This window comes from Channa argus, chromosome 13, assembly GCF_033026475.1.
Source record: "Channa argus isolate prfri chromosome 13, Channa argus male v1.0, whole genome shotgun sequence".
NCBI lineage: Eukaryota > Metazoa > Chordata > Actinopteri > Anabantiformes > Channidae > Channa > Channa argus.
Window position 1 is genome coordinate 25,038,773 of NC_090209.1, and position 14,047 is coordinate 25,052,819.

The 14,047-nt window shown below is 42.0% G+C and overlaps 1 protein-coding gene across 1 annotated transcript in view; it reads left to right on the plus strand.

The window, feature by feature from the left end:
* The first annotated feature begins 7,427 nt into the window (after positions 1–7,427).
* Positions 7,428–14,047, plus strand: part of plch2a (phospholipase C, eta 2a) — a 48,365-nt gene continuing 41,745 nt past the window's right edge. Inside the window, exon 1 of the mRNA XM_067526937.1 lies at positions 7,428–7,712. Coding sequence (XP_067383038.1) covers positions 7,520–7,712 — 193 coding nt within the window. The 5' untranslated portion in view covers positions 7,428–7,519. The remainder of the gene's footprint in view (positions 7,713–14,047) is intronic.

Here is a 14,047-nt window from a genome sequence, read left to right on the forward strand (position 1 = left end):
TACACTACACATGATTTGTAGAAGGTTGCATATGGTGCTTGAAGCATTTATTAATGTGAGCATTACGTCATTAAGTAATGGATGTTTTTAACCCGTTGGTGCTATAAACACAGGTATTTGGTTTTAAAAGCTGAAACCAGAGAATATTTGGCATTTGCTAATATATCAAACTATTTATGGAATTGGCTAAAGTGATTTCTGTAAATTGGTGAATAGTTTGCACATAGACTCCGCAGGGACCCCAGCTTGCACCTCTCATGTATCACATCCCTAGAAAGCAGCACAGGGCTACATTTTCGTAATAATTAGAGCCGTTTGACAGCACTCACCCAAATTCTGAAGGAACTGGGTGAGTGTTGGGTTTATGAATTGCACCAGGTTGATTCGACCCCATTAATTCGTGCCTTTTTGTAAATTTCTGCCTCTGACTGGGGATGTTGATTCTCAAGTAAAAACTGGACACATATATATATATATAATTTTATACTTCTTCATGCAGCCAGTATGATTATATTATTAAACAATTATTATTAAACCCAATACGACTGGTCTTTGTGGAAGCTGCTCTTGTAAAACTGCATCATTAACTATTTTTGTTTTGTGGAGACCAAATGGTCGACCTGAGAATCAGACCCAAATATATTCTTCCAGAATGTAATACATTTTATTTTACTCAGGAGAATCAGTTTCAGAGCGTTCATGAGACTTGCTGAAATACAGAATTTGAAATCCTTTAGGGTTAGGGTTTAGGATACTAATGTTTGTGTGCTTCATCTACAGCCTGAAATGACAAATGAATATACAAGTTTCTCTTTTCTGATCCAGCATTTGGATCTAAGCAAATTTCATGAAGAAAGAACCCAAACCTGATCACCAACCGCTCCACCTTGTTTTCCAACGCTTCTCTGTGACATTGCAACAATGATATATGCACTAACCGTAGCCTGTTAGCCTGCAGCTGTGTGATTCACAACGGAGAGTCAGTTCGGATTCATTTCCGTACGCGAGTATAGTGATGCAGAGGCTGATACTGATAATGTTAGACTAACACTTCCACCAGTGGAGCCTGGTTCATACACCATCCGGTCACTCCCATGACTAACAGCAGTCAGTCCGTTTCAGAGTGTGACAGTGATGCTGCAGCCTGTCTGCCTCCTTGTTTACTAGCATTCAGTTGTATGTGAATGCAAGTGTCCACATTCGTTATTCATCCCAGTCTCTGCCGGAGGGGAGCTGTGAGCTCAGGGACAATCTGTGTGAAGCTCACTGTGATTTGTTCCACCAACACCAGCTCAGCCCAACTGTGACTGTTATTGCTGTTATGGTCCAAACTTCAACTGTACTTTCCTGCTGGAAATGACAGGTGTTTTATCTGTTATTTCCTTGAGTAAAAAACTCTGGTTTGCTGGCAGTCTACAGGAACCTGGTGTGAACAACGAAAAGGAGGCCATCCGAATGAGGGTTTTAGTGCGGATTTGAACATAAAGACGTTTGTGTCCATGTATGTGAACTCGACAGCAAAAGCATGTGCCAGACTCAGGCAGGATTTCAGAGCGAACACTGTATGTGCATGTGAGAATGTGCAGGTTGGGTTTTTGTGTGCACATGAGAAGGTTTCGAATGATTCTGCTGCAGCTAATCGTCTTTATTGACTCTTGACACACACACACACACACACACACACACACACACACACACACACACACACACACACACACTGTGGTGGTTGTTGTTCTCCCACAGCGCTAAGCAGCAGGCCTCAGCTTCCTCGATGCGACTAGGCCATCTGGCAGCTTCAGATGGTAGGTTACTCCACACCAGGGTCTGACTCTTTCATCCAGCAAGGACCAAGTGAACTGAAGCCACTAAAGACACAACCGTGCAGATGTAACCAAGGAGAAACGACTTCTTCTTTAACAGCATTCATGTATTGTTTTATTACGGCCTTTGCTTGTTGATTAGCCTGGCGTCTGTAGAGCATTGGGGTTCGAATCCCACACCCCACCAGGTGTGGCCCAGCCACCAAGAGCCACCTCGGTGCCGGTGCCGATCCCCGATAAAAATGGGAGGGTTGCAGCAGGAAGGGCATCCGGCTTGAAAAGTATTATAAAATATATTACTTCATGTGTACTTTTCAAACACGGGGTTAATGCAGCATTGTGCATTTTCCATGATTTGTTTTACAAGATATCAGGTATTTATATGGCAACAACCAGACTGTTTCTATTTTAAAGCTCAGAGATAGAGCCGTTTCATCCCACAACTTGTGAAAAATCTGATGGCTTTGTGGTGTTTGCTCGTACATCTGTTTTGCCGCTCTTTCTCTTTCTGTAAGTGGATGATTATCGTGTTCCTTCTCTACACGAATCAGGCAGAAAGGTCAAGAAATAAAAGTGGAGGCAGTACGGAGCTTCTCTTTCTTTTCCTGGGAGAACGTGCGCGGCAGAAGAAATGTCCCCTCTTGTTTTTGTGTAACGTGAGTTGGCTCGAGGAAATCCTCATCCACACTGAGAGAATGTGAGCGGTGGGTTCGTGCACACACTGATGTATGACGTTATGTTCAACTTCACGTCTTTTACAGTGTACTGTCATAAGGTCTTCGTCCAAAGTCATAAAAATATGAAGATATTTTCCTCACATTTCTAATACAGCGAGTTATTCTTACATCTGAAAACTAGTTTCTGAACCAAAACGTCCTTCTCTGGGAAGCTTAAGAGCTGGTCAATATGTCTCAGTTATTATTAAGTGGAATTTGATTTATTTTACCTTCAGATAAACTGATTCTTAACATCATTACCAAAATTACAATTGAATAATAATAATATAATAACGATAATAATTTCATAATTTGGTTTATTACATTAATGAAATAAAAATATCTGGTTTAATACCTGCTGAGCAAGTGTTGAGATGGTGACCGTGGCAAACATACCTGCAAAAACAGCAGGACTTAGTGCAAAGCCCTGCTCTGCACTGTAAATTCTGAATAATTAGCCTGATCTATAAAAAAAAAAAAGCCATGCGTACTGAAATGTATACACTTATTAAGCGTACGTCACTTACATTTAGTTTACACAACAACAACTGTCTACAGGAATCAGTATGGAGAACTCAGAAGTAGTATTTCAAACTACAAAATCAGTTCAAGTTGAGTGTACAACTGTATTACAAACAACACACTTATTTAAGTTGGGCCAACTAAGGTGACACGTTGAAATCAATAGACTCCTCCCACCCTTTCTCACAAAAACCGGAAGTACTTATTGAACGTGCAGCCTTATTTCCGCTTTACTCTGTGCAACGCAGTGACACGGTAACAATGAACTGCAGTAGTGTTTTCAACTTCTCTGTCAATGAATAAAATTATTGTATTTGTATAGTTATGAGGCTACTGTTTACTGAGCAATAACTTGTGTGGTAGTATGTGAAGCTTACTAGCTTTACCTTACAGGATACGTTGGTTTGCTTTAAATTACAGCCAACAAAACCCACTGAAAATGAAAATGGTTTAAATTTTCGCCATAACTGCCAATAATATTATTACATAGTTATGGATAGAAAATTACATAGCGTCACTATAACGATCCAGAGTTAAAGAGATCGGGTTAAAAAACGCAGAAGTGTGAACAAAATTACAAAATTAGTAAGAAGTGCATATTGTTGATAAAACCTAAATTAGGACAAGCTATGGATTTGCTTTCATTTTGTGAGTTCAGACTGAATAAAAGGGTTTTTTTTTCTGCCCACGTTCGTTAACCTCAAACAGTGGTTAGCTGGCGACGCACAACCACAGCTGTTTGTGAGTTTTTCCGCCGTTGTAGCAACTCGAAACTTTGAGTCACGTAGTGTAAAATTGAAGCGGATACTGAGGTGTTGTTCCTTTTTCCTCTCGCCACAGGACATTTAAGAAGAAGATCACAAAGATCAGAATAAGGCCAAACTCATCCCTTAAGATAAAGACGAAAGTGCGGACGTCTTCACACACCTGTAATTCCTCTCCCACTCTCCGCATCTCAGTGTATATTTTTATGTCGATGATAATAATAAAAAAAGAGCCAAATTTGAACACAGTATGAAAGTTGTAAGCACTTTGACAGCGATACGCAGCGTTGAAACCTTCGATGCAATAAGCATTAATGATGCTAAGTGCGCGAGAGCATTACAAAGTGCACATGCAGCGCTGATCTGGCCCTAATATGTCCTGTGCCCATGCAGGGGTTGATGTAATATCCTGTTCCTGTTATTTATAGCTGCCAAGAGGGAGCTGCTCCTCTGTCTCTGTCTCTGTCTCTCACACACAAAGTCAACACTGTCTGCTTCTTTCTGTCTTTTGGTTCCAGGATGTTATGAGACAGAGAAATTGTTTTTCCCTTTTATTTAGAGAGATAAATCCAATCTGACTGTCGGTGCATTTTTTCTGTGGGCACCTACCATTTGCAATATCAGTATAAAGTGGAGCTCCACACTGATTATATCCAGGACGCTGCTTTCTGAAGTAATCCTTCGCAGCCATTGGGAAAAAAAAGAGGGTTTCACTTTGAAAGCAAATGCAAGGGTTCTTGACAACTCCCCCCCCCCCAAAAAAAATTGTCTTCTGTGATTACATTTCATTATTTCTCCCTCTCTGCTGGATTTAATATGCAACTTTCCAGCCTACCAGGCAGGAGCGCGGAGTTATTTAGCCCGTGGGATCACAGATGACAGAACTAAGGCCGCATCATAAAGTGAATATACCTGTATTCTCACATGTACCAGGGGCTAGTTTGTCATTTGCAGAGAAACATATTGTCTGCATTGTTATGTAACTTATTCTCTTGCTGCTCATTAGTCTTTCTAGTTTGAGGCCTTCATCAGGCGTTTACGAAAATTTTCTGCTACTGTGTTGTAACTATTGTATTCTTTTAATAAAGAAGCTTATTAATCCATTTATCAATTATTATAGTCTGTAATAACAAAACACATTTTGTTACTGACCATACTTATATATATATATCTTATATAATATTTTAACTGGAGTTTTAGCACAGACAGTCATTGTGGCTGTTTTTCATTTTGGAAATGTTTGGCATTAACTTACACTGAATCAACACTGGATTATCACTAATTAGTAGCAAAAAACATTACTATAGAAAAAAATTGTAACTAACGATACAATATATTCAAAAAGGTCGATTGATTAGCAAAGATCCATCGTGTTGATTCGCGGTACTTTTAAGGATCTTTGTTTTTGTGCGTATCCAGGAGCAAAACAAAGATCTGAAAACTGCGCAAATGGCAAAGGCAGCAGAACCTGCAGTATTTTATTATTTAACGCATTCATCCTACAAAACCACAATGCAACTTCTTCTGCTGACGCTTGCGTCAGAGATCGGGCTGCATTAGTCTGGTGCTTCTGGTCTGCAGCAGAAATGAGGAGTGGGCTACAGAGGTCTGGTGAGCTCATGTTTGATCTCATTTGGTGACACTAATGATTTTATACAAACTTATGATATCTGTAGCTCAGTTGGTAAAGGCCGCTGTCCATTGACCACGCTGTCAGTGCTTCAATCACTGGTCCCTGCGATATGTTGAAGTGTCTCTGGGCAAGACACTGAGCCCCTAACAAACCATTCCCCTCCCCCGCTGGTAGAAATTTAGGAGGGTTGTGTCAGGAAAAAAAAAACTGTGCCAAATCAACATGCGGACATGTCGATGTTGGAGTCTGTAGACTGTAGAGTTGAAATGTTTCAACAACAGATCCCCCCCACTCTCTGCTTTAGCTGAGACCTCTGCCTGGCGTCTATGGTCGACCTCCCTGATGCCTTTGCTGCAGACAGAGGCCATTTGCTTCCTTAATGTGCACATCCACATTTCACGGCGGCGTTTCAGCACCGTGGCCGGCACACATCCAGCAACGCTCTCCTCTCTGGAAGCGAGAACTAATTGAATCGGATGCCGAGATCCCAGAACGCCCCCAGGGAGGATTAACACTTCCTGTCGAGTGTCATCAGACATGAAGGTCACCTGAGTGTCCACTTTAACGGTCAAGTGCCTGTGTCCTCTCACTGATTGCTTGACTTCACAGTCTATCACAAACAGACAACACAATAGAAGGAGACATTTCTTCCAGAACAATTAGCCACCTGGGCTTTGCCCCCTTTTCCACTGACCTACTTCTACCTAATGGGCTTGTATTGTATTTTGTTGTATCTTGAGGACCAACATCAGTTTAAACGTGATTACATACCGTTTGCCTGTACTGTGTCACACTGTGCGGCAGATGTCCGTGCAGATGTACTTTACGGAATGACATCTTTCACTTGCTCAGTTTGAGATTTAGATTTTAAAAAAATGATATTGTTTTCTTTTCAACTTTTATGGACTATTAGCAAATTCACAATGTGTAATACCAAAGGGAAAAATCCTTCAATACATGTTTCCACATGCTGGTGGCTTATTTGTAAGTATGACAAGGAGACGACAGGACTGGAGCTACTATTAAGGACACTGAGGACATTGAGAGGGGAAAAAAAATCTACTACATTATCTGCCAATTTACAAACAGATTTCAAATATACATTTCTAGGACTGGGGGGTTGGATCCAGTGACTTGTCATGGTCTGCAGTTCATGAATGCAGAAAAAGAAAAAACTAATATAGACAAGTCAAGATTTCATTTCTGTTTCTGTGTTTTTACGATGCATTACACATATTTATACAATTTATAGAGTTTGGTTGAAGCATGAAAAATAGATGCATGACTACTTCTTCAGACCTACTTCACTGTTGTATTTCAACAGCTGGTCCTAGAACTAAATTTATAATCAGTGGTGGAAGAAGTACTCAGATCATACAACAGTACATCACTGCAGTGTAGAAATACTCCATTACAGGTAAAGATCCTGCTTTGAAAAGTATAAAGTAAAGTAAAGTATAAAGTATAAAAGTTCTACCTTAAAAAAAACAAACAAATGTAAAACTACTTTTTGTGCATTGCAACACGGCTCATTTGACATCAATATGTTACTGTTGGATTATACTGATGCCTCATCATGATTATTAAATGTTGCAGCTTTGAATCTATCAAGCATAATTTGAATTACTTTACGTGCTATGATGTAGTTTGTAGGTTTTACACTGGGGATCAATAATGTGTCAGGCTATACTTTATTTTGAAAAGTTATCAAATCGCGATAGAGTGGAGCAAAGTATGATATTTGCCTCTAAAAGTTAGTGAAATCAAAGTGTGAAGAAGGAGAAAATAGAAATACTCAAGTAAAGTACACAAACTTGAAACTTGTACTTTATTACAATGTGTATTCGTAGCTCGGATGTGGCGTTTCCGATTATCCAGTGTGTGTTCACGTGCGTGAGCTACCGGGAAAACGAGATTTGGCCAAATGTTCTCGCGTGGTTTCTTTTATTTGAAGCGTTTTAAATTGTTAATGAGCAAAACTCGGATTCTGTTGTGACGCTTTTTGGTTTAATAACTGCCGAACAGACGGAGAACATGTTTCCTTCTCGGCCTCTTTGAGTTATCATGCCGCAGATCGGCAGTTCCTGCGACTCGTCTTACCTTTGGTACGTGAACGACAGGTCGTCCAGAATTCCTGTTTATGTCACCTGGTCGAAGGTGCGAGAACGACTCCGTAAGCCCAACCTGCTGCTTGAAAACACAGTTCCCAGATGTGTGTGCGGCAGAAATGTGAAAACAGCCGCGTCCCGGGGCCACGGTGAGTTCAGCTGCATCCTCTGCTCCTCACAGTCCAAGTTCCACTGGGAATCCTGTCACTTTCAGGGTCTCGTGCCCATTAGCATGCACACAAGAGCAACCACGCGGTGATGAAACTGCTTTTACTATACACACGCTCCTCTGGTAAATTCGGCAGCGAAACGATCCATCAAGCGGCGCTTTATGAGGATTACGTTTGAGTTTTCCCTCGGCCTGCAGCATCCCGTTAACGTTAACGAGCGCTCAAATCGGATCAGGATTTCAGAGGCAGTCCGTCTTGAGGAGCGAGCATCCCAGCGATTCAGTGATTATCGCCGGTAATGGGGACAGTGGCGGCCACAAGCGAAGTAAATTGAAGTAATTACTACATCGGACAGGAGCTGAGTCGTCTCTCTGGAGTGTGGTTTGCTGACACAGACGGAGCCCACACGGTTGTTGTGTCCCCGCACGTTTGAGGTCAGACACTCCGGTTAATTATAGATAACACAGCGGGCAGGTGATGCAGGATTTAACACTTCTGCTGGCGACAGCATCCCATACTGTCAGTGCTTTAAGCCTCAGCAGTGGGCTGATCACATTTGTGTTTACAGAGGAAGTTAAAGAAACTTTGGGTGGGGGGTGGGGGGGGACTGATTTTGTGACCCCTAACAGGGTTTTGTTGCATACCTGTGCTATATGGACGCCATTTGCTGTCCAAACCCAAATAAAACAATTAAATCAATCAACAGGGCCGATAATAATTAATAATAATATTTGCAGACATTGCAAAGTGGAATTTTGAATTTGGATCAAATCCTTAAGTGAGCAAATTCCATTGGCTTCTCTCCCACAATGGTAAATGTCACAGTGACCCAAAGTTTGGCATTCATCGCTAATAATGACTGTGAAGCTTCAATAATAGCTCCGAATAAAACCGCACAGAAAGTGTCCGCAATGTGGGCAAGTTAACAGCTTTAAATCACATGAACAGATACTAAAATTTCACCACATAATTACATTTTATAGCGAGCCACTGGCTATTATAGCACTAGATTGATTGAGAAAAGTGACACGTTAATTTATTAGGATGCATTTTTTTGAAGATTTGGGAATCTCCTTGGCCTGAAATGATTGTACTGAAATAAGCTGAAAGTTTTTTTTTTTTTAAACTTTTCCAATTACAGTTTTGGAGAAAAGATTCCTTGTCACGTGATGTAAATCTTCTATCAGAGGCTTTTTGTTGGTTGGTGTAGTTGGTGAATCGCTAAATAGAAGTTGAATCTCATGGAAAGGAATTTAGTGTCCACTTCAGCTTTCTTTGTCTAATAGCAGCTTTCATAAACCCATAAAAATCTGATATTCTGCAGAGTGACCTGACATAATGGTGTCTTATTACACAGAGATGATACAGTTTTATTTATAGAGCAGAAATTCCGCTGATTGTGATCATGCATGTGTACTGTACTTGGACTTCTGCTGCTGCCTTTCTTTTAACCCCAGGCTTATCACTGACCTTATTTCTCTCTCTGTTGACTCGTCACAACACACACACACACACACACACACACACACACACACACACACACACACAAAGTACGATTCGGAGCACTTATCCTGAGATATCATGTCTAATCACGTGTGAATTAGCTGAGCTGAATCCTGTGTGAAAAGTGCCCTGCTGCTCCTCTTATTCCCCCACGTAGAGTCACCGTCTGCTTGCAGCTGCTTTGTATGCAGTTTGCTGAGATGTTGAGTGCGAGAGATGTCCATGCGCTAAAGGTTTCCTGCTTTCAAACAACCTAGAACCTGGAATTTGTGCTTTCGCTGCGGTTCAAAACATTAGACAGTCTTGCAGCTGTTAATGTCGAGTCCTAGTCAGATTTTGTTGGCTCTGTGACTAAAACCGTTCTACATTCAGTACCTGGCATCTGTTTGTGAGGCAGATAGTCAGAGATTCAGGTCCAGAGGTCTGGACAGTGTTTGACACTGCTCAACGTGCTCGGACTGCTACATCACACTGGCAAGAATCCGCCTGAAGCTTGGCCTAGTTTGGCAGGCATACATACATTTTTTGGATGGACTTTGATGAGCTGTTATATTTACTCAAGCGTGTATGGTTAAATTATTTACATTAGCACTGAATAAATAAATTGTAGTAATTAATTTATAGCAATGATAGTGCAGTGCCTTCATCGGGCCGTCACAAAGAGAGAGGGCCAGCCGGGTAATTGATAAAATGATTGTTTCATGTGGAGATTGGCTGTGGCTGTGTGACATCTGCAGATAGCTGTAGGACAGAAACTGTCCAAGCCCTCAGAAGAAGCATCCTCTGATGTTAAACAGACTTGGAGCATAAAAGGATCTCAGTTTGTAGTAGGGTGTCCTCCTCTACTGTCCTCCTCCGTCTTTTTCTGTGGGTCATTGAATTTTACTGCACACATCTAGCAAATCTCCTAGACCAGGATTACCGCTTCCTAGGGATTTAGGATTGGTGCCCGCCCAACACATGTTGCACAGTTACAGTTTGTGTGTGGTGTTGCCGTGTCTTTTCTACTTTCCATCGATGGGGCCACAGTCCCTTTCATAAGAGTCCAGCCATTTTTTCAGCGCTGCCGATGAATCCTACATGAGGGACGAAATAAAGAAACCATGGCACAGGATGAAGAGAAATTGAAGCTGTGAAAACACACTGCTGTGTCTTTTTGGTCTTTGAGATGGAAGAATATTGAAGACATGGCACTGCAATAAGCAGGTTTGCTGGGGAAATACAATCGCAAGATTATTGACCAACTGTTGATGCCATTCATTTTTTCTTTGGGCCTTTTCTGCTTGGATTCTGGATTGAACCTAGCAAGAACACTATCAGCAAGTGCTTCTGTGACTCGGTCTGTGAGTTTTTAAAGAGGTGGAATAACAGATGAACTAGAATATTAGCTTGCAAAGACATTTACTTAAATGTACCAAGCTAGGCGAGCACTTTGACCACCTCGTTTACCCAATGAGACATTTATTCTCGAATGAAATTTTTGTGGAACTATCCCATAACTCTTAGGCAGCAATTTGTAATTTCAGTCAGTCAAGATGATTGCATCTAAGGAGAGCAGCTTTGCACACGTTGGCTCATTATCTTCAGTCCTGATGTCTTCTGCTGCTGCAACTGCCAGAGACAAACCTGGACCTCCAGCTAAAGGGGCTCTCTCCTCAGAAGAGGACAAGGACAAACAGAAGGAGGTGGCTCAGTGTAAGAGCCAGCAGCCGACCTTCCTGCCCTCTCTGGTGGAAGAGTTCTTCTGGATAGGCAACAGTATTGTCGCCTTCTCCAAGTGGAGGCTTGGCTATATGGGTGAGCTCAGAGTCGAGTTGGGGTGTTTTCCCACCTAGTTTGTTTGGTCTGGACCTTTGGACTTTTTACTTTGATCTAAATCAAAACATCAGGTGTATATGGTGCCTTGAAACACAGTCTAATCTAAAGAACCTGAAATTGGTTTGAAAAAAAAGAGGTGGTCTTGCTGCAGACCTACTGACCAGTGATAGAAAGTTTAGGCAGGATATGATCATACCTGAAACAATGGAAACAGGAAAATAACTGAAGCCATTGCAGTTGATCTCTGGAGGCACCCGGGGGAAGGAGGAGACCAGGTATTCATTTTAACTTTAGTTTGAGGAAGAAATAAAGAGGATGATTGAGAAGGGATACAAGAGGCCTGGAGAGCGATGCAGAACCTACAGCAGCGGTACATTAAGGTGTGGAATGCCATTAGCAGGAAGCCACATAGACAACAGCATGTAGGTGTGTCTCGCAAAACGTTCAGAAAACGAGCAATGTGAAACTGGACTTCTTAGTATTTTCCAGCATTTCAATCATGCATTTAGAATATACTAACTTAAGCTGTCTGAGGTTCGTTAATTTCACTGAAGAGCGTCTCGTAAGAACCTGTTGAGGGCAGAAAGGTTGTTAATCGCTTTCCCACTCTGCAGCCTTCACAGTGCCTCTTAGTGTTTAACCTTTACACCACCCTGTCAGTCTTTATTAGGTTCGCTGCTTCGATGTGACCAGCTGCACCAGGAGATCACCTGTGTGTGTGTGTGTGTGTGTGTGTGTGCGCGTGCGCGGCTGCAACATATGGCTTCCAGACAATCCCTCTGAGCTTAGCCTGCTACTTTTAAACTCCACCTCCTTGGTCCATGTTGTGTCTGTGACAGCAGGGCAGCAGCCACCTACTGCAGGTCCCCCCACCCACATCACTGAGGTGACCTACTGCAGGTCACCCACCCACATCATCTTACCTGACCTTAAATCCTGTGTGTGGCTTTTGTGTGTGTGTGTAAAACTGCCACCCCACCTGTCAGCTGTTCTCTGCTCCCCACATTAACCCCATAAACTAACCTCAGCAGCTGTGGGCTCCAGAAGGACCGTTAATGCCTCCCCGTCGATGTAGGTCATCCCATTACACGTCCTTCTAGGAAGAGGCACGAAATGTGCTGGTGCTAAACGGAACTCGAATTATATTCCTGACGAGTATTTAAAACGCTGTGATTGATAATGACACGACGGGTAATGTGTCCAGTAAAGGTTGTCATGTTTATTATTCAAAGCCAATGGTGCAAAATACGAAAAAAAGTACGTTTTAATAGAAACTAAAGAGGATTATTCTTCTGGTAGATAGATGTTCTAAAGAGAACAACCACCATAAATGTAAAACGGATTAAAATCCGCACAGAACAGTTTCTTCCTTTAAAATAAAATGCAAAATCTAATTTTCTGTTTGTCTCTTTCTTTCTAAAGCACACGAGTGCGAGAATGATGTCAAAGTGCTTTGAAGAGTATCGTTTTTCAACCATTTGTGGAGACTGTGCATAAAGTCTCATCGATGTAATTTAAAGAATCGCATCGTTGAACTTTCTAAACTTACTGGTGCTTCTAACATGCAAGTAGATAGAGATTGTGTGTGTTGCTGTTATTTATTGGTTGGGGGACACATGCATGACATGCAGCACTCACAGGTGGAGAAAATTGGTTAACTATAAATGAAAAGCACTCGTGTGTAGATCTCTCTGGATGAGGCTGGTTTTGTGTGCTCGGTAATCACGCTCACAGATTTAGGATCGGAGCCAGTCTCCAGGCGTTGGGAGCATCTAGTGTTTCCCCACAATGCGCATTTTCTGCACATCCCATGCGGACGAGCACATACACACTTCCCATTATGATGTGGTAACCATGGCAACGGGCTCAGACCCTCCAGTAGTAAAGAGTGCGCCAGCTTTCACTGTCTTGTGCTCCACTTTTGTCTCTCTACATGATGTTGTACATGTGCTGCTGCTGCTGCTGCTGCATAGTTGTTCTCTCAGAAACATTGCGTAAGCAGCATCTTCCTGCTTGTCTACTCGCAGTCACACTTTGCTGGCAACATTTCTTGTACTATTATGTGTTTTATTTCCACTGCTTACCTTCGTGAATGCTTCCCATGAATCTCCCCGTTTGGTGAAAGTAGAACAAAAAACCACACACAATCCTATGTTCTGCAATCAGTGTTGTAGTGTCTGGAGTCAGAGTTAATATTTGTAATGTCTTGTGCATTGCCATAGTTTCCACACTACTTGCAGTAAAAAGAAATTTGCATTTAGATACTGAGGACATGCAATTATAAATCACAATTTCTGTATTTCTTAATTGCTATGTAAAGAAGGATGTGCCACCTCCTGGAGCCTCAGCACCAAAGCCCAAACCACTGAACTGTTGCTTAATTGATTACACTGGCCTTTATTATGTAGGTATTAATCAGCCTTCCATAGGCCACGACTGACCTTTCCAATGGGCAGAAATGGGTCAAATGCACGTCTGCATTTATGTTGAAATTTGAGCTGTTATTTAATGACTTGTGTTTTCTCTTGTCACAGAAATGATTGATTTTATTGTATAGCTGGGGCTTCTATGTGGGCACTCCTTTCCAAAGTAGCAGAGGAAGATATTTCAAACATTTACTTGACATCCCAAGGGGCTTCCCACACACAGCCAACCACCGCACATGAGCAAACACACTCTCCTTTTAGCTGACTGGCAGGGGAGAGGGAGCCGAACGTGGCCTCGTTCCCTGCCTCCTCATCTGTGAGTTAATTGTGTTCCGCCACAAACCAGTGTGTTCCGTGCTCTCCTCGGTTGTAGATTTACCTCTTGCTGTACTGCTGAAATCTAAATGAAAAGGGGCTTGTAGCTTCGCTGCTGTGTCCTTCACAACTTATCACCGCTTAGTTTAGACTGGATCGTGTGGGTGTAGGTCGCATTAGCAGCAACGTATATGGTGGACAGGATGCAGTGATGTCTGTTGGAAGGTGTGATGCTCATCTTTGACAGGAGGA